Raw genomic sequence first — 25,570 nt, forward strand, 5'->3', positions numbered from 1 at the left:
CCCCTCCCCACCTTCCTGCCTGTGTGCACCCCACCCCCTGCGGTGCGTTGCTTTCATGCACTTTCCAGTAAGGCCAGATGCCCGGATTCTGCCAGGTGCCGGCAGGAGCGAGGAGCCCGCCGGGTCCCAACCGCAGCCTCCACCATCCAAGGGCTCTGTCTGCACCTGCTTCCTCCCTTCCTGCGCCCGGGCGGTGGGGTCCAGAGAGGGCTCTGCAGGGGACAGACCCCGGGCAGGTCGGGAGGAAGTGAGGGGCCTGGGAGGCGGGGAAAGGAGGTGCTCTATTTCGAGCAGAGACCCGGGAAGGTGGGTGAGGAACTCGGTGCTCGCGCGGCCTCATCTCCTCCGAAGTATGCGCGCGGGCCGACGTCAGACCTCAGGTATGCAGCGAGGGCCGCGGCGGGAGGGGCTTGCTCCAGCTCGCTCCTTCCGTGCGCGCTTGGCCGCGGGCCCACCCAGCCACCGAGCCCAGCCTTGCCCCCTCCCTGCAGCCAGCGCCAGCTCTGTTCGGGTTGCCCTGAGCAGCCCGGCCCGGGGCAGGCGGGCAGGCGGGCGGGCGGGCGGGAGAGGGGTGCGTGGTGCCGGGGGCGGGGCGCCCCATCATCTAACAGGTCGGTCGGGCTGCGAGGCGCCCCGCCCTCCCGGGGCTAATGAGCACTGTACAACAGGTGTTTGCGCCTCAGTCCCCGGCCGGCCCTGCTCGCGACCGGAGCCAGCCGCCCGCCAGCCTCGGCGCCCTCGCTGTCCCCGGGCCCGGGGGCCGGCGCCATGGCCTGCCGCTCCTGCGTCGTCGGCTTCAGCAGCCTCAGCAGCTGCGAGGCGAGCCCGGCAGGACGCCCCTGGTCCGGCTCCTCCGGATGGGGCAGCTGCGGGGCCCCCGGGCCGGGCTTCAGCTCCCGAAGCCTGACCGGCTGCCGGCCGGCGGGCGCCATCCCCAAGGTGACGGTCAACCCCAGCCTGCTGGTCCCGCTGGACCTCAAGGTGGACCCGGCCATCCAGCAGCAGAAGAACCAGGAGAAAGAGGAGATGAAGGTGCTCAACGACAGATTCGCCTCCCTGATCGGCAGAGTGAGTGCGAGAGCGGCGGCGGGACGGGTGGGCGCGGGGTCCCGGGGCTGGGGGCTCCCCGAGCGCCGGCCGGCGCGCCGGGCCTGGGCAGGTGGCCCAGCTCCTGTTTCCGGAGCATCCTGCCCCACCCCCGCCGGCAGCCAATGGGGAGCGGGCGCGGCTGGCCGGGCCCGGCCGGCTCGGAGGCTCGGAGCAGGGATAGGGAGGGAAGTCCCCGAGCCGTCCTGGCAAGGGGAGCGCAAGGAAGCCCAGGATGGATAATAACGTGCTGTGTGACCCGGAGTCGCCCTCCCCGCAGGCAGGCACGGGGGAGGAGCAGAGCTCGGCCAGGGGAAGCCCCCTCCAGCAGGCGCCTGGGGGGCGTGTCCCGGCCGGGGGCGTGGTCCTGGTGGGCGTGGGCCCCTGGGAGGCGTGGTCTCCAAGGCAGGCTGACCATGACAGTGACCTCCAGCCCATCCTTCTGCTAACTGCTGGGGTCAAGAGCACTGGCAGCGCCCAGGGGCCGTGCGGGGCTGGCAGAGGGGGGTGCAGGCGCGCAGCTTGAGGGCAGTCTGCAGATAGGAATGCAGGGGAGAGATGCTGGGACTGCCGACCAGGTAGCCAGCCGTCGTGCGCCCACCCTGCAGCCCCGCTGTCAAGGCTGGCACCGTTCTCTGGAGCAGGTGTGTGTCCACACCTGGCCCTGGCAAAGGTTTTCAGAGTTCCGAGGAAGAGAGCAGAAGGACAGGGCGTTTGCCGTCCATGTGGCTGACACGGGTCTGACACTCAGCATCCCGTAGGGTCCCCCAAGCATCGCCAGGAGGGATCGAAGAACTAGGAGTAAGCCCTGAGCACCCCTGGGTGTAGCCCAAAACCAAAAATCAAAACAAACAAAGAGCTCCCAGGAAGCCCTGTCCACCTGCTGCAACTGTTCCTCACTCACCCCCTCCAGGAAGCCCTTCCTGACCAGCTGTCCCCATGCCACTGCTCATGTGCTGCCCCGCTGGCCTGAGAACAAGCACTGTGACAGTAGCAGCCACTGCCCACTGCTCACTGCGTACTCTGCACAGAGCTCCCCACAGCCACCTTAGGAAAGAAGTCACGTTATACCCATTTTATAGATGGGGAAAACGCAGGCTTCTTACACTGCACATGGAGCAGAGCCACGTTCTTTAGACACTGGCTCAGGTCATGTCTTCCCTTTGCATCCCTGCCCTGTGGCCCTCCACACACAGCTAGTGGCCTCCCAGAGGCAGGTGCTGGGCTGAGTGGCAGGATGGGAAGCACCCACATGGCAGAGCTGTGCATGCCACCGTGCTCCACAGCCTTGCCCAAGGGGCTGGCCCCCTCCTGTGCAGAGGGAGACTGGCCAGGTCACACCCGGCAAGTGTCCCAAACTTGGGTCTGTGAGGCAAGAGCCAATGGACTCAGACGCAAATTCCCCGTCATGTGCCCATGTCGGGAGTGTCCCGGTGGTGGAGGGGGAGTGACAACCAGAGTCAATGAGGTAGGGCCCCCAGACAGAGTACCGGGTGGCGGGGTGGGGGCGGGGGACCCAGGAGACGGGCCTCTGCAGGGCCCCAGCCTTTCCAAACCCATTTTAATCCCTTAAAAGGAAAGCTTCTCCGAGCTCTGTAATTTGGCCCCAATGGGTGGCTTTTCTCCCTGAACGGGGCTGGTATCACCCTGGGCCTCTGCACAGGGACAGGAGGGTTGTGTGAGCACAGGGAGGGGGTCCTCCGGGGTCGGAGGCTGTGCTCAGGGGCCCAGCCCAGGATGTCTCTCCACTTTGGCCTTGATATGGGCACCCGGAGGGGTGGGAGTTAGGGAACCAAGGTGCCAGCCTGAGCTGACTTGATGGAGGAGTTCCAACTGACCACTTTCTGTTCCCCCTTGCTGGCTCTCTGGAAAGGCCAGGGGTCAGGGATGGCCACTAGCATTAGGAGAGGGAGACACAGCTTCACATGAAGCCTGACTTAAGGGCTCAAGAAAAGTGCTCCCTCGGCTTCTCTCGGTCTCTACGCATATTGGGTGGTGGTTTATCTGAATCAAAAAGGATCATTTTTCTTTTTGTCTGTGGGGCCCCACAGCCAGCTGTACTCAATGGCTCCTGCTCCTAAATGACGCAGGGAGCTGCTTCTGGTGGTGTTTGGGACGCCACATGAGGCTGGGGAGCAGAACGGAGAACCCTGCAGGCAGAGTCCATTGAGCGGAGCCCAAAACATCTTCCCGGCTCGATACTTATCTGATTGTATCTTATTGTTTTATTTGAGGGGCCACACCCAGCAGTGCTCAAAGCTTACTCCTCACTCTGTACTCAGAAATCCCTCCTGGTGGACGCAGGGGACCACATGGAGTGAAAACGCCCTACCCACTGCACTCTCTCTTAGGCCCCTATTATATATATAATATATAATATAATATAATATATGTAATACATAATATTATATATATTTGTGATATCAGATTAAACTCGGGTCCTCACACATGCGAGGCAGGTGCTTTACCACTGAGCCACCTGGAGCCCGCAGTGCTCATATTTTAATTTTGGTTTTGGACCACACCCGGTGATGCTCAGGAGTTACTCCTAACTCTGCACTCAGGAATCACTCCTAGTGAGCTCGGGGCACCATAAGGGATGCTGGGATTGAACCCAGGTCAGCTGCAAAGCCAACACCCTCCTTGCTGTACTCTCTTGGGCCCCTATTATATTTGACAGTGATTGGTGTTCAGTGAACCCCGGGGCCTCATCCATGCAGGTGCATTCGGGTGCTCTCCCCTGAGCCACATCTCGAGCCCCTGGAAAGCACTCAAAGCACATCTGGTCCATGTTATATGCTTGAATGACTATTAAGCTGAAAGTCTCATGGAGCGGCCGGCGGGATGGTTCTGGAAGCTTATGCCTTGCAGCCAGAGTCTTGATTCCCAGCACCTCATGGTCCCCCAGATACCATCAGACCTTCAGGCCCTCACAGCCAGACCTCACAGCCAGGACCCCTGAGCACTGTTTGGGAGGCTCACCCACAATCCCGTGAATGGCCCCAGCCAAGGAGCGCCTAAGACCAGGCCCTTCGAGGCAGGAGCCCCAGAAAAAAAGGGAGGGGAGCGACCGGCCGAGGCAGTGAAGGCCTGTCATGGATTAGGGGCACATCACGTGGCCGGGAGGAGCAGGGGACGCAGGCTTCATAGCACAGGGTGGGGCCACAAACAGGAGAGGAGGAGTCCCCCCCGCGAGCAGCCTTCCTGGTGCCGAAGCCCCCGCGCCCAGACAGGCTGGCCCCCACTGCTTGCCGAGGACAGGCCCTTCACCTGCCCCTGAGAAGGGCTGGAAGAGCCCCGGGAAGCCCCGTCCACCCCCGAGGCCTGCTCTCACTCGGCCCCGCTGAGGAGGAAAAGGGGGAAGGAAGGGGCTAGAACCCCGCCCCCCAGGAGGGGTGAAGACCCCAGGAGCCCGCCAGAGTCCCTGAAGCACGGCTGGGCGGCCTCCCCCATCTCCCCCGTGTCAGTCTGGCCTCCCTGCTCTGAGGGTGGCCCTGGGTTGCTGCAGTGAACGGTGGCTTGGCTGGTTGGGGTCCCCAGGCAGGGGGTGTAGCCTGGCTGGTTGGGGTCCCCAGGCAGGGGGTGTGGCCTGGCTAGTTGGGGTCCCCAGGCAGGGGGTGTGAGCAGAGCAGGTGCCGAGCTGGGCGCTGCATTTGCCAGAGACCATGCAGCGAAGAGGCTGAGGAGGGCCCCAGGAGGGGGGGAGGAAAGTCTCCCCCCGCCCCACCCCCAGTCCCTGGAGCTGGAGGCAGCCACAGAGCCCCCCCCACACACACACATGCCCACGGCGCTAGGGGGGAAGCCCAAGGCAGGACCTGGGATAGGCGCCCTCCTGAGGACGAGGGGGCACCCCAGGGGCGCCCCCTGCCCAGGGTCTCATCAGCATCCTTCCCAGGAGCCTGGAGCCCCAGGCCCAGCTGCTCCGCCCCTCCCAGAAATCACCTCCCCCACCACTGTGAGCTAGCCCTGAGTTTCAGGGGGACGGACGCCTGAGTGCCGCAGGTCGGGGCCCAGTGAGAGCTGTGGTTCCTGGGCCCCCGTTTTCTTGAAATGGTCAGGCTCGGGCAGGAGCAGGGCTGAAGCCAGGGGAAGGGGAGTGAGGGCCCTGCACGGTGACAGGACTGCAGCAGTGAACCTGGCCGGCTGGCCGGGAGCAGGTTACCCGCCTCGGAGCCTTTGTTCCCAGAGGGAGGGGCCTTTCTGCAGGGAAGGCCCTGGGTGGGGGATGACTCCATCCCCACCCACTGAAACCAGGGCGACAGGGGGAGGGGGTGCCCAGGATTCCCCATGGCCAAAATGCCCTCTGGCCGGCCCAGCCTGCCGGCCTGTGGCAGGCAGACAGGCGCTGAAGCGTGGGGGATTGAGGTGAGACTCCCAGGAGGACTTCCTGGTGTCAGGGTGTCTGCAGTGCTTCTGGGTGGGGAGAGAAGCTGGGTCCCCTCCTCCCACCCCACCCTCAGTGTAAACACGGCGCTCCGGCTTGTCCAAACGGAGGCAAGGTGGGGTGAGCGGATACCTCCCCACCGACACACAGGAGGGTGGCCACACGGCACCTCCATCCCCACGGAACCTGTTTGGAGGCGACTAGAGCAGCTCCCGGGGTGGCTCGGTCACGGCCACCGGGGCCCAGCAGCCTCTGACCGCCTTCAGGCCCCAGAGCGCCAGGGGTGACAGGGTCCTGGCGCAGCAAAGGAGACCTCACGGGGGCCCCGCAAGAGCCCGGGGATGCGGGCAAGGCCAGGGAGGGGAGGGAAGGGGCCCTGGTGTCCAGGTTTGCACGCTACAGGGCGCCCGTGAGGGCACCGAGTAGTTGGCCATGTCCCCTTGGCCACCAAATTGCTGTGTGACTCCAAACCAGTGTCTTGGCGGCCCTGAGTCCCCATCTCCCCCTCCTTGGTAACAACAGGCACAGACTAGCTTGATCCCAAAGGCTCCTGGCTCAGCTGCCGGCTTGTTCGGGCTGTGACTCTGGGACCCAGAGCCAAGAGAGGGAGGAGGAGGCCCAGTCACATGTCTGTGTCCAGGGCCGTCCCGGCTGCTCATCACAGAACCCTCGGCAACGCAGCCCAAGCAGCCAGGAGCTGACGCCCGGCTGCCCCCAAGGCCCCCGATGTCCGGGGCCCCAGGGACCCTGAGAGAAGGGCACAGCAGGCTCCCGTCTGCCCAGAAGGTGGCGGGCCAGTGGGGAGCAGCCCCCTGCAGCCGGGGAAGCTGGGAGCACGCCCGGCAGCCTGCCTGGTGGAGGAGTTTCGGAGACGGGACAGGCTGAATGGAGAAGTGGGTGCCGCGCCCCAGCCTGCTGGCCCAGGGAGGTTGAGCTGGGCTGCCCGAGAGCTCGGAGACCTTCAGTCCTCCAGGCCAAGCTAGGCCTCAGCAGGTCAGCTGGACACCAGGCCCCGGGCAGCCCCCGTCTGAATCCCAGCCTGCCTGGCGGGGCCCCGGGCACACCAGCAGGTGACTGTCTGCGGCCCAGGAGGGGAGGTGGTCAGCCCGCCCCCCTACAGAGGCTGCTGGGCACGGGGGACGTCAGGCAGGTCCCACGGGCAGGGCTCAGGCTCCTCTCCCAGCGACCCCCAAAGGCACACAGGGCAGGTGAGGTCACCCGGTGCTTCTCGCCGGGGAAACTGAGGCTTGGCGGGGCCACCGTGCAGGGCTGCTGGGAGGATTAGCATTGACAGGAAACCAGGCCCTGCCCTGCTAAGTTTCCAGAGCAAGATGAGACCAGGCTTGTCGGGGGGGAGGGGGCTGATGGGCCTCTGACACCCCCCCCTTCCCCGGGGTCTCCCACGCACACCCCAGGCAGGCCTGGGAGCCTGTCGCCCGCCACACATTCCCACCGCCCCCCCTCTCCCCTGGCCGGGCCTGCTCCTCCCCTGGGAACCTTCACTAATTGGCCCCACCTCCCTCTCTTCCCTCCTTATCTTGCCATCTTCCCTTCCAGCCCTCCGTCACCGGCACCGCGGGCTGAGGGTGCCGAGTGAGGCCCGCTGGGGTGCGGGCCGCGGCGACATGGGCAGCCCCTTCCCCGGCGGGCCCCCGCCCGGCCCCCTCAGCACGGCCCTCCTGCTCCCCCAGGTGCAGGCCCTGGAACAGCGCAACCAGCTGCTGGAGACGCGCTGGCGCTTCCTGCAGAGCCAGGACTCGGCCCCCTTCGACCTGGGGCACCTGTACGCCGAGCACCAGGGCCGGCTGCAGGAGGAGCTGCGCAAGGTCAACCAGGAGCGCGGCCAGCTGGAGGCCAACCTGATGCAGATGCTCCAGAAGGTGGAGGAGTTCCGGATCCGGTAGGATGCGCCTGGACTGAGGAGGGGGCTTGCCGGGGGCAGAGCGGGAGGAACCCACACACATCCAAAAAAAAAAAAAATGAGAACTGGGGATTCCCGGGGGCTCAGTGGTAAAGCACTTGCCTTGTGTATGAGAGGACCTGGACCCAAGCTCCAGCACTGCAAAGACACCTATACCTGTTGTTCCAATAAAAAGGAAAGGGAAAGAAAGGAAAGGAAAGGAAAGGAAAGGAAAGGAAAGGAAAGGAAAGGAAAGGAAAGGAAAGGAAAGGAAAGGAAAGGAAAGGAAAGGAAAGGAAAGGAAAGGAAAGGAAAGGAAAGGAAAGGAAAGGAAAGGAAAGGAAAGGAAAGGAAAGGAAAGGAAAGGAAAGGAGAGGGAGGGAAGAGAGGGGAGGGGGGCAGAGGGTAGGGGAGGGAAGGGGGGGAGGGGAGGGAGAGGGGAGGGGAGAGGAGGGAAAGAAGTCAGCGAGGGTAATGCTGGCGTGTGGCTGCCCCTGAGTTTGCTGTCACACTGAAGCCCACCTCTCTGGCCCCCCTGCTCCCGGGGCTCTGGCCCTCACATCCCACTGGGGACAAGATTGTGTCACTGGGGACAGCCATGCAGCCTGCCGGAGCCACAGAGGCCTGGCACGGGGACAGCCCCTAGAACAACAAGAGGCCTCCTGCTCAGACAGGACCGGGGCCAGGGGCTTTATCTCAGTTCCCAGAATGGGGGGGACACGGGACCTTGGTTAGATTACAAGAGACGCGTCCTCCGCTCTAGGTAAGCAGCCAGACCCCAGCGGGGATGCAGGCTAGAGGCCCAGGGCCGAGCAGGTCGGGCAGGGGCGGCTCCTGGGGCGGCTGCAGGAAGCAGGGGGGTGGGGACTGCGGCCTCGCCAGATGCCCCCATCGACGGGGGTCTCGGCCTTCTCATCTTCGGATCAGGCTGAAGCCTCTCGGAAACAGGGGTGAGCTGCAGTCCCCCTCTCTCCGGGAGACCCACTCTCCCCGGGTCCCCACCCCCACCCCCCCAGGTCCTGGAGGGTCACACTGGGAACGGGTGACCCTGTCCCAGCAACCTGGAGCCCCGGCTTTTGGAGGGGAAGATGCAGCCCACGGCAGCTAGACTCAGCGCTGTCCCCAGGCCTTGGGCCTCCAAAGCTGGGCGGGGGTGGCAGAGCCGTAAGCACCTTGCATGCACCGTTGGAAGGACCAGAGACAGGGGAGCTTGCCCTGAGTCACACAGCCATGTGGCCTGCCAGAGCACAGAGGCCTGGGACCTGGACGATTCATGCGAGCATGCTCCCTGTCCTGACTGGGCACAGCCCCCTCCTTTGGCCCGAGGCCTGCTTTCCATCCGCCGCCCAATTTCGCCACCTGGCTCAGGACCCCCTCCCTACCCTGGTTTGGGAAAGCGAGTGGCGCTGGGTGGCTCTGGGGCTGCAGGCCGGAGGAGCTGTGGGGACCCACAGGACCCACAGGGCCCCCAGGAGCTCGGAGACGCCTGGCGGGGAAGGGTGTGCCCCGCCTCTACAGGGCTGATGAGATCAGCTCGCTCAGAAATAAACAAGGGAGGGGGGAGTGACAACCGAAAAGGGCTGAGAACGGGTTTGGGAGCCGGGAGCTGGCGCGTCGGCAGGGGCCGGGGTGGACGCGAGCGGGGGTGCCGCCTAAGGCTGCACGGGATGGAGAGGGCCCAGGCCTTTGACGGAGCCAGGACCCCGGGATCAGCAAACTAATCCTTCTATTTGCTGAGGACAAAGCAGAGGCTCAGCGAGGGGAAGCAACTTGCCCAAGGCCACACAGCAAGTGACTCAGGAAGGCACAATTGTGCAAGCTGCTGGCTTGTGGCTGAGGGGCTGAACTAGAGCTGAGTCCAACAGAGCAGAGGACAGGGAGGAGCCAGGGTGGCACAGGAGATGGGAAGGGCCCAGGTGGGAGGTGGCATCCCAGACACACACACACACACACACACACACACACACACACATAGATGTACACAGATACACAGATCCACACATGCATACATACACATACACACATACATACATATACACAGACACATGCATATAAACACATGCACACACACATACACAAGTAGACACACATACACACATATATACATGCATGCACACACAGATGTACACAGATCCACACATGCATACATACACATACACACATACATACATATACACAGACACACCCATACAAACACATGCACACACATATACAAGTATACACACGCATACACATACACATGCATGCACACACAGATGTACACAGATTCACACATGCATACATATACATATACATACATGCATACATATACATATACATACACATGCATACATATACACAGACACACCCATACAAACACATGCACACAGACATACACAAGTATACACATGCATACACACATACACACACACAAACACGCATGTGCCAGACATTCTTCCCCAGGTCCTACCCCAGCAGAAAATGTGTCACATAGAGGGGAGGGGTCGAGGGTCCTCTCAGCAGAGCTGGAGGTGAGGGGCTTCTGGTGTGAGACCCCTGCCCCAGCACGGGGAACCCTTCAGAGGCCCCTGGCTGTGCTGGGGTCCCTGAGGCCCGCGAAGGAGACAGAGAGGGGGCTGACAGGGAGTGTGCAGAGGACCAGGCCGGGGGCTTCCACGAGGCTCTCGCAGGGCCAGGGCAGAGCTGGGCCGGGGGCCGGGGGCTGGGCCGGGGCAGACGCACGGCCGGCCACCTGTCCTGGCTTGCCTCAGCCTCGTGCCAACGCTGCTCGCAGACCGCAGGACCCGCACGCCCCGCAGGAAGCCAGGCCCAGAGGCGCTGGCTCCGCGGGACACACGCTCCCCAGCCGGCCTTCTCTGCGAATGGGCCCGCACAGCTGCCACCGGGCAGGTGCGGGGGAAGCCTGGGCCAGGGGCCCCGACTGCTGCACAGCCCCCTCACGCCTGGCCTCGCCCCCTCAACTTGCTCCTCAGAGCCTCACGCACTCGCCCGCGCCCAGCCCTCAGCGTTTCCGAGACCCCAGGGGTGTGCCCACTCCAGGAAAGGGAGGCCTGGGGCAGCAGGTGTGGGCGAGGGAGGTCAGAGACCTGGCAGGCGGCGGGCGGCTATAATTAGAGCTGCCAGTGACTCAGGCATTCCCTGGAGCAGAGGGAAGAAAACAGGAAGCCAGGGATCCCCACATCCGCTGGGCCGGCAGGCTGGCATGGCCCGAGGGGTGGGTGAGGAATGAGGGCGCAGGGCTGCTTGCCGTGCCCCCCACTGTCCCTCCCGCCCCTCCGAACCCCCAGGGTGGGGATGACAGGTGCCCCATCTCTGGGCTAGGGGCGCTGCTCTGCCCCGCACCCCCACCTCTGGCAGGAGGGAAGGCCAAGGGAGGAAGGGTGCAGACACACTGGCCCAGCTCACTGGGCAGCCCGTGTCCCTGGGGAGGTGTCCGGCAAAGCTGGGGGTCAGGGGGCGGGGGAAGATCACACCTCATCAAGGCTTGACCAAAGAGTCGGGAGAAGGTCCAGTGTCAGAGTTCAAGACTCTTAGAGACCAGCGGTCCATCGCCTACGCCATAAGAAAGAGGGAGAGGAGGAGAGGGAGGGAGGAGAGGGTCAGAGATAGTACAGCAGAGAGGGCACTTGCCTTTCACTCTACTAACCTGGGTTCAAGCCCCAGCATCCCATATACCCCCCCGAACTTGCCAGGAGGGTCCCTGAGCGCAAAGTCAGGAGTAAGCCCTGAGAACCACCAGGTTGGCTCCAAAACCAAAAAAAAAAAAAAAAAAAGAGGGGAAGAGGAAAGAGAGGAAGTGAGGGGAGGAAGTGACTGAGATGCCAGAGGAAAAGAAAAGATGAGGAAATAAGAGTCTGGTGAAGGGGCTGCACCATCAGGAGGGCTTCCTGAAAGAGGGGGTGTGGAGCACAGTCTGCGGGGAAGAACGGGGAGCAGGTTCGCCCCCAACAGTAGGGGTGCCACCATGGGAAAGATGTCCTGCGGACTGTCAGAAGGAGGGCTCCTTTTCCCAGCGGGCACCCATGGGGCAGGGGGCCGGGAGGTAAACTGAGCCCCGGCTGAGCGGCTCCCCTGTGTCCCGCCCCAGGTATGAGGAGGAGATCTCCAAGCGCACGGACATGGAGTTCACCTTCGTGCAGCTGAAGAAGGTACTGGGCCCCGCGGCCTCCCCCTGGCCCCCCTGCCCCTCCCTGGGGAGGTCTCCTCCGAGCCCGAGCCCCCGGCCCCTGTGTCCCCGCCCCTACTCACGGGCCCCTGCCCCCAGGACCTGGACGCCGAGTGTCTCCGCCGCACGGAGCTGGAGACCAAGCTGAAGGGGCTGCAGAGCTTCCTGGAGCTGATGAGAACCGTCTACGAGCAGGTGAGGGGCGCGGGGGGGCGTGTCCGGACGGGAGCACCTCCCCTGCGCCTTCCCGGCTGTGCGCTGAGTGGGGACCTTGACCATCCCCCTCTCTGCACCCCATTGCTGCAGCTCAGCCTAGTTCTTTTTATTATTATTATTATTATTATTATTATTATTATTATTATTTTCTTTTTGGGTCACACCCGGCGATGCACAGGGCTTCTCCTGGCTCTGCACTCAGGGGATCCTACGGGATGCTGGGAATCGAACCGGAATCAGCCGCGTGCAAGCAAACGCCCGACCCGCTCTCTCTCTCTCTCTCTCTCTCTCTCTCTCTCTCTCTCTCTCTCTCTCTCTCTCTCTCTCCCCTCTCTCTCCCTCCCTCTCCCTCTGTCCCTCTCTCTTTTTCTTCTCCTCCTCCCTCCCTCCTTCCCTCTCTTCCTCTCCCTCTCCCTCCCTCCCCCTCTTTCTTTCTTTTTCTCCCTCCCTCTCTCTCTCTCTCTCTCCCTCTCTCCCTCCCTCCTCTTTCTTTCTCTCTCTCACTATCTCCCTTCCCGCCTCTCTCTCACTCGTTTGCTCCTAAATCCTGAGCCAGGTGAAAGAACAATGGTCCAGGCTCAGAGGAGGCTGCCAGTACCCCAGGGCCCTGCCCCTGACACTGGGTGCTGCCCCCCACTCCTGGACGGCCCTGGGGCTGCTGACCCTGGCACCGAGGCCCTGGGGAGGGGCACGGGCGTTTCGCAGCCCCACTTAGGCCTCTGTGGGGCTGCGGCAGGCCTGAGGCAGCGGGCGCAGGCACAGAGAGAATACCACAGCCCTTGGCAACAGCAGGCACGGGCGGCCCCGGGCAGGCGGCCCGAAGCAGTTCCTGAAAAGCCGAGTTTCTGGCTGGGCCTTTGAGGCTCACAGGAGCCCCAGCCCCCGGTTACTCTTGAGACCTGGTCACTCTGGGCTGGGTACACAGCCGCAGACTGGGTCCACAGCCGCAGACTGGGTATATAGCCGCAGACTGGGTACACAGCCACGGACTGGGTACACAGCGCAGACTGGGTACACAAGACTGGGTACACAGCGCAGACTGGGTCCACAGCCACAGACTGGGTACACAGCGCAGACTGGGTACACAAGACTGGGTACACAGCGCAGACTGGGTCCACAGCCACAGACTGGGTCCACAGCCACAGATTGGGTACACAGTGCAGACTGGGTCCACAGCCACAGACTGAGTACACAGCGTAGACTGGGTACACAAGACTGGGTACACAGCTCAGACTGGGTCCACAGCCACAGACTAGGTACACAGCCACAGACTGGGTACACAGCCACAGACTGGCTGTTCGGAATCTGCTTGGCTTCATTCGCCCACTTCTCAGCCAGCCAGAGCCTCAGCCTGGCAAGGCCCTAAGTACAGAGAGGCCTCAACCTTCCGGCCATGCCCAGGCACTGCCCACGGTGCCCTCCAAAATGTCCCCCTGCAGCCCAGAGCTTGGCAGACCCCGAGACCCAGGCCTGACTCCAGCTTTCCTGGGCCAGGCTTCTCCTCCTGGTGCCTCAGTTTCCTCATCTGTCAAGTGGGGTGGGTCATAGTATCAGGCTTTGTAGGACTGTGATGAGTCTCCACCCGCTCCTGGGAGGGCACCACCTCGCTGAGTAGCAAAGAGACTGGGGTCCTGGAGGGAAGATCAAACTCGGAACCATCTCAAAGACAGCACGAGCCAGTGCGGCTCCCCACCCCGGCCCCCGCCGGGAAGGTCCAGGCTCGGGTCCAAGCGGGCAAAGTGCCCCGAGACAGGAGGAAACCGGGTGATGGGGCCAGAGAAGGAGACCAGGTCAGATTTGGAGCCGCAGGGCAGCCCATGCACAGCCCGGCCCTGGGCCAGCTGGGACATCCTTCTCCGTGTGCGGTGGGACCCCCGCCCGCCCTGGTGCTGGGAGGGTACGGCGAGGGGAGGGCGCTGCTCCTGCTGGTGGGGTGCCCACAGCAGGGGTGCTGAGGAGAGGGGTGTTTGCTTTCCTCCCTGTCCCCACAGCAGGCCCGAAGATCCCCTTCCCACTCCACCCCTGCTCTGTACAGCAGAAATACAGAGTGGGCCACAGGGAGGATTATGACTTTCCTAGGAATGAGGTAGAAAAAAACCTTAAACATAAAATATCATTTTATTTTATTATTGTTTGACTGGGGGCTGGAGCGAGAGCACAGTGGGTAGGGCGTTTGCCTTGCACACGGCCAACCCGGGTTCAATTCCTCCACCCCTCTCGGAGAGCCCAGCAAGCTACCGAGTATCCCGCCCGCACAGCAGAGCCTGGCAAGCTCCCCGTGGAGTATTCGATATGCCAAAAACAGTAACAAGTCTTACCATGGAGACGTTACTGGTGCCTGCTCGAGCAAATTGATGAACAATGGGACAACAGTGACAGTGATTGTTTTTTTTGAATCACCATGAGATAAACCATTACAAAGCTGTTCATGGTTGGATTTCAGTCATACAATGTTCCAACACCCGTCCCTCCACCAGCGTACATTTCCACCACGCGTGTCCCCAGTTCCCCTCTGGGGCCCCCCTCCCGCCCACGCCTGCCTCTGTGGCAGACACCTTTCTTCCTTCTCCCTCTCGCTCCTTTTGTGCATGATGGTTTGCAGTACAGGTCCTAAAAAGTCATCGTGTTTGTTCAGATGTTGGGTATTCCTTATCGGGAAGGCACGGCTGGAGTGGCTTGAAAACATCACCTTAATGTACTTGAGTTTTTTGTTTGGTTGGTTGGTTTTTGGTTTAGAGGGCATACCCAGCAGTGCTCAGGGATTATTCCTGGCTCTGCATTCAGGGACCAGTCCTGGCAGACTCAGGGCACCATACGGGATGCCGGGGAACGAGCCCAGTAAGCTGCAGGCAAGTCTGTATTACCATTCCAGCCCTAATGTAATTGCTTAGCCCAAACAGTGATGGGCAGATTCAATGTTTTGGGGTTTTTTGGTTGTTGTTTGGCTGGGGGAACGGGAGGGGGCACACCTAGTGGTGCTCAGGGATCACTCCTGGCAGGATTGGAGGAACCCATGGGGATCAAACCCAGGACAGCTGCATACAGGCAAGCGACCTATCCCTCTGGCCCCAAGACTCAGTGTTTTTATATATATCATTTCTCATACTGAATCTTCAAATTCCATGTGTATTTTACATTGACAGTCTATCTCAAATTTTTTTTATTTATTTCTGTCTCGGGTCAGAGCGATAGCACAGCAGGTAGGGCATTTGCCTTGCACGCGGCCAACCTGGGTTCGATTCCTCCGTCCCTCTCAGAGAGCCCGGCAAGCTACCAAGAGTATCCCGCTTACGCGGCAGAGCCTGGCAAGCTCCCCGTGGAGTATTCGATATGTCAAAAACAGTAACAAGTCTCACAGTGGAGACGTTACTGGTGGCCGCTCGAGCAAACTGATGAACAACGTGATGACAGTGGTACAGTGATTTCTGTTTCAAATCTAAGCGCCTTTCAGTGTATCTCCAGGAGCAGCTTATATACCAGCCTCTACTCAGGCGACAGCAAAGGTCCTGGGGTCTGCCAAGGAGGGGCTGCTGGGATTTCACTTTGGCTCAGAAAAGCACTTGCAGGCTAGATTGGCCGCTGGTCCCTGAAGCCAGTCCCCGCCTCCCCTCCCCAGCCCAGGGCCCTGGACCGGGCACGCATCTCCCCTGCAGTCAGCTATCCCCCTTGGCCTCTCAGTACCCCCTTGGCTGCAAAGGCTTGCACTGCGCTCAGCTCCCGAGGCTCACAAGGCCCAGCTGCATCCAGCGAGAGCCCGAGAACCCGGCCGGCCCCACCCCGAGCTCCGGTTCCAGGAGATTAGCCCTGGAATCGGCTGACACCCCCTGCAGCCTGGCACCTTGCAGGAAGCTCCTGCCCCTGCACCTTACGGCATCACGCTGAGGCCCGCACGGTTGCTCTGCCCGGCACAATCCGGCTCTCTCCGTGGGACTAGACTACCCTGAGCTGCCGCTCGCTGACCTGCTCCCAGCTCGGAGCTCGGAATCTCCGCGATGCTGCTAAGGAGAGCATGCGAAGAATGCACAGCCCCTCACCTCAGCCTGTTTAGCTCTGCTTTGGGTTTTGGTTTTGTTTGGGGGCCACACCACAGCGCTCAGGGCTTACTCCTAGTTCTGACTCGGGGATCACTCCTGGCGGGGCTCAGGGGGCCGTCTATAGTGCTGGAGATTGAACCCGGGTCGGTCGCATGCGAGGCAAACGCCCTCTGCTGTAACTATCACTCTGCCCCAGACTCAGTGGTTCTGCGAACTTGAGCAGGTTCTTTCCAGCATGCCTTGGTTTCCCCCGGAAAGCACAGAATGAGAAGAGCCTGTCACTCACCTCCACGTGGGGCGGGTTTGCTCTGCTAACACACCCTGAGTGCTCGGAACAGCGCGTGCTCAGCGCACGTTTGCCACTTCCGGATCTGAGCCCCACTCACAGGTGTGACCTGGGGCTCCGGGAGGCTCAGCCTTGGCCAGGGTCACCCAGCGACTGAGAAATGATGGTGTTCAGAGCCCAGGGCCATGAAGGGCTGCGTTTTACAGAGCAGCCCCGTCACCCCTGTCACTCTGCGCCACCACCCCAGCCACTATCTAGCATGGTTTGGGGACCACGTAGGCAACCGTCTGCCCGGGCTGCCTCAGGGACGCCGCAAACAGTCCCTCGGCTTAACTCTCGCCAGCGTGGGGGTGCGTATCCCGGGAGCCCAGCCCGGGCTGGTACTTCCATGCCACACAGGCCAGCATTGTCCTGCCCTGGGAGGCCCAGCAGAGGCTGGCAAGTCTGAGCAGGTCGGCTGACATTCTAACCCTCCCCTTCCTGCTCCTATTTACCAAGTTCAAGTTTCTGCTCCTTCCTGAGAGGATCTGAGGAGGAGCTACCTGGCCACAAGTTTCCCACCGCCCCTGGAAGTACTCCAGGCCCTGTCCTGCAGCGGGTCACACGGCCCTGGCTTGTCCCAGCAAGGAGAAAGGAGTGCAGGGCTCCCCATGCCCCCCCAAACACACCCATTACCCCGTGTCCAGAGCTTCCGCCTGCAGATCAAGCCCTGGATGGGGTGTGGTGTCCAGGGGCCCGTTTTGATTTTCACTGTGCCCAGCATCCCGGTGGGTGGTCTGTGTCACCACCCACCGTGTTCTGGCACGGGTAAGGCCCGCTCCCTACTCTCGCCCAGAGTTAGAGCAGGTGACACAAAGCTCAGCTTCCTGTTGGCTCCAGCAGGACACTGGTGGCCACGAGGGGCTTCAAGATGCCCCTCAAGTTGCCTTCCAGGATCCCAGGCTTGTCACAGGGCTGCTTTGTCAGGAGACAGAAGTGAGGGGTGCAGACAGGGGCACCCACAGGACTCCGGCCAGCCCTCCCTCACCTGTAGGCAGTAACCTCAGAGAAAGGGGTGGGGGGCGAGGGGAGGGGGAGGGATCTCCCCCAGCCATGCAGAGCCCAGAGGCTTAGCCACAACCTCTCTGAGCACAGACACAGGCAGACAGACAAGGGACAGTAGTGCAGGACTCCAAGTGAGAAAGCAGCTCCGAGGGGCCAGGGAGATAAAGCCGGGGTTGAGGCTCTTGGTTCCATCCGCAGCACCCAGTGGTCTCTGAAACAGCCCAGAGGCCCCCAGCACCACCCGGCTTGGCACCTCAGTGCCAGACAGCGCCATCTCTCCGGCCTTTGCAGTTCCATGCTGCCTTTGCAGTTCAATGCAGTTCAATGTGGTTGCTGACAACCACAAAAACCACCCACCCCCACCCCATCCCACAGGAGACCCCAAAAGAAAAGAAAAATTTAAAAAAGAAAGAGAAAAGATCAACACGCGATGGCCTCCGTTAAATGTGGACTGTGGCGTCCACAGCCAGGCAAGCAAGCCAGAGCCAAACTCTATAAGAAGCAGCAAAGAGAGTCGGGCTGTCTGTAGGTTGGGAAGCCAAGAGACGCGTGGACCCGTTGCCGTGTGCATGGGTAGACCTTGTCCGAGCCCTGATTCAAAAAAGGAATATTTGTGTGGATGCATGTGGCTGTCAGAAAATGGGGACACTGGCCAAACTGTGATAGTTAAAATAAGGGTTGGGAAGGACCCCGTGCCCCCTCCCCAGGTAAGCCACAGGCTGCACCCCTGAGGTTCCTGGGCCCCCTAAATTGCTCTGTGCAGTTCTGACTTCGACCTTCCCCCCTATCTTCTCCCCCACACAACCAGGCATCATCTCCCAAGGGTGCTGGAGGCGCCCCGGGGCCCCTTATGGAGCATCGTCCCCTCCTGCCTCTGCACAGCCCCACAGTGTGGCCAGAGCTCAGGGCTGCAGGGACGCGGGCAGGCCAGCAGGGCACGGGCAGAGCACAAAACCCCCGAGCAAACAGCCAGACCCGACCCTCCTTGCTCCCTGTGACCCACCCCAACCTCGGCCAGCCCTGCAAGGACAAGCGGGGAGGACCCCCCCCCAAGGCACAGAGCCCGCTGGGCACCGTGAGCCCCTGGGAAAGCCGTGTCTCTGGGACTGGCATTCCCAAAGCAGAGGGGACAGGAGGAGGAAAGTGAGACCGTGATGGTCAGGGAGAAGACAAAAATACTGAGGCTGAGTCCCGGTGACAGGCAAGCCCTCGCCTGACAGGGAGGGTGAGGGGTCTCCGGGTGCCCCGGTAGCCCCCCTCTGCCCCGGGCTCTGGCAGGAGCGAGGGGAGCACGTTGGTGGGTCTCTACCCTGACTGCCCCCATCACTTCCCAGCATTTCCTCTAAATCAATAAGATTTTAGTTTTCTGGGGTCGCCCCGGATGGTGCTCGGGGCTTACTATGGGCTCTGCACTCTGGGATCACTCCTGGTGGGGCTTGGGGGACCCCATGTGGTGCCAGGAACCAAACCCATGTTGGCCACGTGCAAGGCAAGCTGGCACCCTCCCTGCTGTGCCATCACTCCGGCCGCCCTTACAAACATTCCTGCCATAAGCCGAGATACTTCCAGGTGTGACGCATCTGTGGGACCAGACATGGGGGCCAGAGATTAAAAAAAAAACAGCAGCCCCCCCCCAGGCTGCTTCGGGAGCCTCATGCAGTGAGGGAATCAGTGGCCAAAGTGGAAACCGACGAGAAGCAGCTCTCCAGGAGGAAGGGGAACTTCCTGGCAGCGGCAGCCATGCAGGAGTAGGGGACTGAGGAGGCTGCAGGGCGAGACGGAAGCACAAGCCCCTCGCCGCCCTCTCTCTCTCTCTGAGAGGGAGCTGGAGGGGGCGCCAAGGAGCTAGAGCCTGGCGAGGAGGTGGCATGCGGACAGCAGCCTCAACCTCTCGCAGGACGAACAGGGAAGGAGGGACCACTCTCCCCTCCCTGAGGAATGAAGGAACTGTGGGGTCTGTGGTGGCCAAGGGCCCTGGGGCCGGCCCTCACCCCCTTGTCTGTGCCTGGCCAGGAGCTGAATGACCTAACATCCCAAGTGAGGGACGTGAATGTGACTGTGGGCATGGACAGCCGCTGCCACATCGACCTGAGCGGCATCGTGGAGGAAGTGAAAGTCCAGTACGATGCCATCGCAGCTCGAAGCCTGGAGGAGGCAGAGGCGTACTCCCGGAGCCAGGTGCGTGCCCCCTAGCCAGGTGTGTGCCCCTGGGGTTAGGTGCATGCCCCCCAGGTGCATGCCTCCAGGGCCAGGTGTATGCCCCTGAGCCAAGTGCATATCCCCAGGGCCAGGTGCATGCCCCCAGGGCCAGGTGCATGCCCCCAGGGCCAGACGTGCCCCAGAGCCAGATGTGTGCCTCCTGAGACTAAGTATGGAGCCCTCAGCCATGTGCATGCCCCCAGGGCCAGGTATGTACCCCCAGGGCCAGGTGCATGTCCCCAGAGCCAAGTGTGTGCCACCCAACCAGGTGCATTCCCCAGGGTCCACGTGTGTGCTTCTGGAGCCAGGCGTGTAACCCGGGGGCCAGGTGTGTGCTCCTGGAGCTCCATACGGGTTCCAGAGTCAGACGGGTGCCCTCAGAGCTAGTGCTGCAGTTAAGCTCCCAGAGCCAGGCTCGGGGCAGGTCACACCAGGCAGGAGGGGCGGCGCACGCAGTAGCCAAAGGGCCGGCAGTAGCTAAGAGACTGAGAGAGGAGGTTGGGTGGGGGGCAGTCGGGGTCTGCAGCATGCCAGTCCCAGACGGGAGACGGGCGGGGAGCCCATCACTGCATTCTGCAAAAGCTCCTGGCGGCGCTGCACCCAGAAGGCCAGGTGTGGGCACAGCCAGGAGGAGCCATCCAGAGAGCATCGTTTCCAGGGAGGCAGGAGAGGGGCCGGGCACGGGAGCGGAAGGTGGTGCTCCAGGTGTAGGAAGCAAGGAACGGGTGCAGCCAGGACGTGGGACTGCTCCTCATGGCCCCCTCGGCACCCCCACAGCTGCAGGAGCGGGCCGCCCGCTCGGCCGAGTATGGAAGCAGCCTCCAGAGCTGCCGCAGTGAGATCGCAGACCTCAACGTGAACATCCAGAAGCTCAGGTCCCAGATCCTCTCCGTCAAGAGCCACGTGAGAGCCCGAGGAGAGGGAGCCGGGGGAGGGGCGGGCGCATGCGCGCACACGGGGTCTCCAGAGGGCACGTGCAGGAGCTGAGTGGGCGACTCTGGGCAAGCCACGAAGCGGCCCCCACCCCACCCCGTCTGCCTTCCCTCCTCTCTGCTAAGAAGGCACGTGGATCCCGTGAGCTTGGCAGATGCAGGTGTCCTGTGGACTGGTCGGGGCAGTCAGGACATGAGAGAAGCCCAGTCCACAGGTGCGGGCAGAGCCTGCCGCCCCCACACCTCCCTCCAGGCCTTGTGCCACCACACCAAGAAGGGCACGGAGGACAAAGTCCGCTCCTAGAGCAGCACTGCCCTGCAAGGACAGTGAGGCCAGGGCACGTGGCTTGCACTGACCTCCCCCTTGCCTCAGGGCACCCCGCTGAGCCGTCCCTCCCCAACACATCCCCAGCAAGGGCAAAGGTGGGCTTGAGGCCCACCCTCACCCCAGCCACCCCGTCCAATGACCTTTGTGCTCCTGGCTGCAGTGCCTGAAACTGGAGGAGAACATCAAGGCAGCCGAGGAGCAGGGCGAACTGGCCTTCCAGGACGCAAAGGCCAAACTGGCCCAGCTGGAAGAAGCTCTGCAGCAGGCCAAGCAGGACATGGCGCGCCAGCTGCGCGAGTACCAGCAGTTGATGAACACCAAGCTGGCCCTGGACATCGAGATCGCCACCTACAGCAAGCTGGTGGAGGGAGAGGAGAGCCGGTGAGGGGGTGGGCGTGGCCCTGTAGGTGACCCGGCTTTGTGGGCGTGGCCTGGGATGGGCGTGGCCATGTGGTGGGCCGTTTCGTGGGCGTGGCCTGAGATGGGTGTGGCCATTTGTGGGCGGTTTGTGGGCGTGGTCTTAGATGGACATGGCCTGTAGTGGGTGGTTTGTGGGCGTGGCCTGAGATGTGCATGCCCCCTTGGTGGGCGTGGCCTTAGAGGATGTGGTCCTTGCTGGGCGGAGTCGTGGGTGTGTCTGTGGGCGTGGCTTAGGGAGAGGCGGGGCCCATGACGCCCCCCAATCTGACAAACAAGCCAGTTGGCCCTGTCCGGTAGGACTCCCGGTTCCTGCCATGGCTTGGCCACTTACAAACTGGGCTTTTCCCTAAGTTTTCCCATCTGGGGTCCGAGAGACAGTACAGCGGGTAGAGCACTCGCCTTGCATGCACAGACCCGGATCCAATCTTCGGCACCCCGTATGATCCTCTGAGTACCACCCGGAGTGATCACCGAGTGCAGAGCCAGGAGTAAGCCCAAACACAAAAACAAAAAAAGTTTTCCCATCCACAACATGGGCTGGTCTTAAATGAGTCCTAGATGCATGGCATACATTAGCCATTTGACCAGCAAAGAGGGGGTAGAGGCCCACCGAGGACAAGATGGCTCAGAGGTGTCACAGAGCAGGGTCACTCGGGGCTGGGAGAGGCACCGTGACCTGCCGTCCCCAGACCTCCAATCCCAGGCAGGCGCTTCAGTGTCCAGCTCTCTTCACAGTTCCCACCCCTTCTCCCCAGGATGGACCTGCCTTCAACGGCCGTAGTCAGCACTGTGCAGTCCAGGCCCAGAATCGGTGAGTGAGCTTTACCTCAGGATCCCATGGTGGGGAGGGGCCGGGCAGGGGCCAAGGACACGGAAGGCAGCGTTTTAAGACCCTCCCAAACCTCCAGCCCCTACCCTCCCTCACCCGTTGTGTTCCCTGTAGCGGCGTCCAAGGGCGGCGTCCCGAGAGCCCCCTCCCGAAAGAAGAAGAACAAAAAGGGGCCCGTGATCCAGATCACCGAGATGTCCGAGAAGTTCCTCCTGCAGGAGTCGGAGGCTTCAGACTAAGGCCTTGGGCTCCCACTGCGGCAGGCGGCACTTAAGCCAGACTCCAGCAAGCACCAGGCCTGGAGGGAGGCAGGCCTGATCCTGAACTGAGAGTTCCAAAGAGCGCTTGCCCAGTGGGGGCTGCAGGATGGGGGCGAGAGTAGCCTCCTCACCATCACCAGCCTGCAGCCCTGCCCGCCAGCCACCAGAGACCTCCCCATGACCACTGGAATTGAACAAGGTCCGCCTTGTCTGGGCTCCTTGCTCCCCTGGGTCTCCTCTCCCCGCACATCCCCTTTTGGCCCGGCCCTTGCCTCAGACTCCCATCTCCAGCCTGGCCTGGCCTCTGCCTCCGAAGGGAGGCTGCTGCCCGCGTCCCCACTGACCGGCAGCCTCGGCCCTGGCTGAGGAGTACTGGATCCGGAGCTTCTGGGAAACTGGGTGCTAAGTTCCCCCTGGCTTTCCACCCCCGGGTCCCCAGAGACCTGACAGTATTATGGGAGGGAGGAAAGAGGGTCACAGGTGTTTGGGACTGGGTTTCTAAGGGAGGTAATCCAGACACACACACACACACACACACACACACACACACACACACACACACACACATGCCCCTTCTCCTGCATAGCCCTTTCAGCAGACACAGTGCAGGCTAGGCCCAGAATATTCCAGAAGCTGTTCTTGCCATGATGAGTGCCCTGGGGGCAGAGTCCCGGCCGGGAGTGACACCTGTTCTCACCTCCACTCTGCCCATTCTCTGCCTCCTCCCAGCCACTCCACAGCCCGAAACCTGGCTTCGGGGGTCCGCGTCCCGGACACCCCAGGGCCACTTCCCAGGAGTCCCACTCAGAGTCACTCACCCACAGCCCAGCCATTCCCCCTTCATTCCCTCCGGAGCCCAGGGCCCCACGCCCCGGCCCCGACCTCGCCTCTGTGCCTGCTCCCAGCCTCGGTCAGGCCGGGCAGGCCTGGGAGCCGCTGGACCCCAGAGGGAGGTTGGGGGCCTCATAGCACCCTCTAGGGAGCTCCAGCCACGAGAAACTCTGCCTCCCACCAAAGTTTCGGGGCTGGAGGAAGCTGTGCCTCCCTTCTCGGGGCCAGCAGCTTCAGCCTCCCCTTCTGCCTTCTCCCGTGCCTCCTCTCCCCTGCCTGCCCCTTGCCTCACCTCCTCCTCCAGCCCCATCTTGGGTTCCCTGTTTTCTCACTCATTTTCCAGGACCGGGTGGCCCAAGGTCTTGACCCCAACTAGGCCTAAGTCCTCCGGGCCGATAGGGGGCGCCAAAGGGCTGCTGGCACTTGGGCTGGAAGAGACTCAGATGTATCCGTCGAATCCCAAAAGGGTGTTGATTGCTGCTTTTTCTCCACCTATTTATTGGTTTCCAAGGGAGCAAATCCTCAGTGGGGATACAAGTATATAAAGTATATATATTATTTTTTCATAACTTATGTCGCTTTTAACTTATTGCTTCTCTTCCTATCTCTGCATAATCCATGCCATATATTATACTGTCTGGATAGAGAACATGTATGCCAGCTGCCCTGCCCACTGGCTAGCTCTGGGTGTCAATAAAGTGCTGAGATTTGTCTGTGTTCAAAGTTTTGTGTCTGGTTTGCTTTGTTTTTGTTTGGGGGCCGTACCCGGCAATGCCCAGGGGTGACTTCTGGCTCTGTTCCTGGCAGGGCTGGGGGGGGCCTATGGGATGGTGGGGATCGAACCTGGGTCAGCCACGTGCAGGATCTCTCCGAGCCCTGGTGTCTGTTTTGACCTCCACTCTCAGAGCCGCCAGTCACTGCAGAGCCGGTTAGGGTTTGGGGACACGCCAGTTATGGAGAAAGGGGTCCAGTGGCCCCACTGTACCTTCAGACCCAGGCACTCTGACGCCACCCCCACCCGCATTGCCGACCCCCAACCGCCACACGCAGCCTGCAGTGCCGGTGTCCCTGGGGGCTCACTTCCCAGCCCCTCCCCGCCGCTTGTGTGGGCAGCAGGTGGGCCGCCCCAGCAAGCACCCCCATGGGGGTTCCCCAGGGGTGCTGCGCGCTTTCTCCAGTACCTCTGCCAGCCGTGGGGGCTGACACAGAAAACCACAGGAGATATTCTGATGGGTACAGGCCTAATCCTGTCCGATCGAATTCTAGATCAGCAAACAAGGGTTGAGGGCCAGCCCTCCGCCACAAGACACACACAGGCTGGCAAGCCAGCACCTGGCAACAGGCGTCCCCAGGTGCCGCAGTGTGTGGCCCCAGCCCTTTCGGGGGCCACAGAGGGTGGGGCTTGGTGGTGGTGTGGACGGAGGGAGGGGAACCGGGCTGGGTGTGGGGGTGAGGAAGCGAGGGTGTCGGAGGAAAGCAGAAATATAGGGCAGCCCCGAGGAACACTAAGGGCTGGCTCTCCATTCACCGGCCAGCATGTGGTCAGACAGGCAGCCCCGCATGCGAGGCCCAGCCTCCTTCCCCGCCCTCCCCGGCCCACTGACCAAATTGCTGGCATTGTCCCAGCTGGAGCCCCGGCCTTGGCTTTGGCACTCAGACCTGAAACAGCTCATCGAGTGTAGGGGATTAGGAGTGCTGTTGTCTTGTTGTTACAGCAGATGTGTAGATGAAAGACAACCCACTAGTCAGGAATTCCAATCTGGGCCAGCAGGCCCTGGGCTGGCTGGCTCCGGGTGGCACAGAGGCCTCTGGGCCTTGGGGGCAGAGATTGAGTTCATCCTTCTCCTGAGGTCCTGGGTTCAATTCCCACCACCAACACCACAAAAAAAAAAAAATATGAGGAAAAGATACGTGAATTTTATTTATTTATTTATTTATTTATTTTTGCTTTTTGGGTCACACCCATTGATACACACGGGTTACTCCTGGCTCTGCACTCAGGAATTACTCCTGGCGGTGCTCAGGGGACCATATGGGATGCTGGGATTCGAACCCGGGTCGGCCGCGTGCAAGGCAAACGTCCTACCCGCTGTGCTATTGCTCCAGCCCATGTGAATTATTTTTTGTTTGTTTGCTTGGGGGCCATTGGGGGCAATGCTCAGGGGTTACTCCTGGCTCTGCACTCAGGAATCACTCCTGGCGGTGCTCAGGGGACCATATGGGATGCTGGGGATCGAACCTGGGTCAGTCACATGCCAGGCAAGAGCTTTACCCACTGCACTATCTCTCTGGCCCTAATTAATTCATGTTAAAAAAAGAAAACACTCGGGAGAGATTTGTTGCTGGTGAATTCCGTGAAGTGCATGGAGCAGGGGAGCAGCCTTGAGGGGAATTTCCCCACTTCCTCGTGGCTGCCCCTGTTACCCCGTGGGTGTCTGAGGGGGTCAGGACTGATGCTCGGGCCTAAGCACAGATGCTGGCACCTCCCAGCTCCCCCAGGCAGCTGTCAGGCGGTGCCTGAATCTCACCCCATCTGGGAATTGAGACCCAATGCCCCGATCTCTCGGGGGAGCCTTGGCTGTAAGCTGGAGTGAGATATTTGCCCTTTGCAGGAAAGGAAGAGTCAGTCAAGGACCTTACTGGGCTCCTCCCCCGA

General features: G+C 61.6%; 1 protein-coding gene across 2 annotated transcripts; it reads left to right on the plus strand.

Moving 5' to 3' along the window:
- Window positions 1-705: 705 nt before the first annotated feature.
- KRT80 (keratin 80) lies at window positions 706-23,617 on the plus strand. Of its 2 annotated transcripts, none has more exons than XM_004601495.2 (9): window positions 706-1,068; window positions 7,162-7,370; window positions 11,458-11,518; window positions 11,635-11,730; window positions 19,129-19,293; window positions 20,092-20,217; window positions 20,735-20,955; window positions 21,750-21,805; window positions 21,938-23,617. In XM_004601495.2, exons 1-9 carry the CDS (start codon window positions 769-771, stop codon window positions 22,060-22,062), a joined length of 1,359 nt encoding a protein of 452 aa, XP_004601552.2. In that variant the 5' UTR covers window positions 706-768; the 3' UTR covers window positions 22,063-23,617. The 2 variants fall into 2 exon arrangements, with proteins under 2 accessions (XP_004601552.2, XP_004601553.2); XM_004601496.2 differs by having other exon boundaries at window positions 21,903-22,021.
- Window positions 23,618-25,570: the final 1,953 nt, after the last annotated feature.

This window comes from Sorex araneus, chromosome 2 (assembly GCF_027595985.1).
Source record: "Sorex araneus isolate mSorAra2 chromosome 2, mSorAra2.pri, whole genome shotgun sequence".
Taxonomy (NCBI): domain Eukaryota; kingdom Metazoa; phylum Chordata; class Mammalia; order Eulipotyphla; family Soricidae; genus Sorex; species Sorex araneus.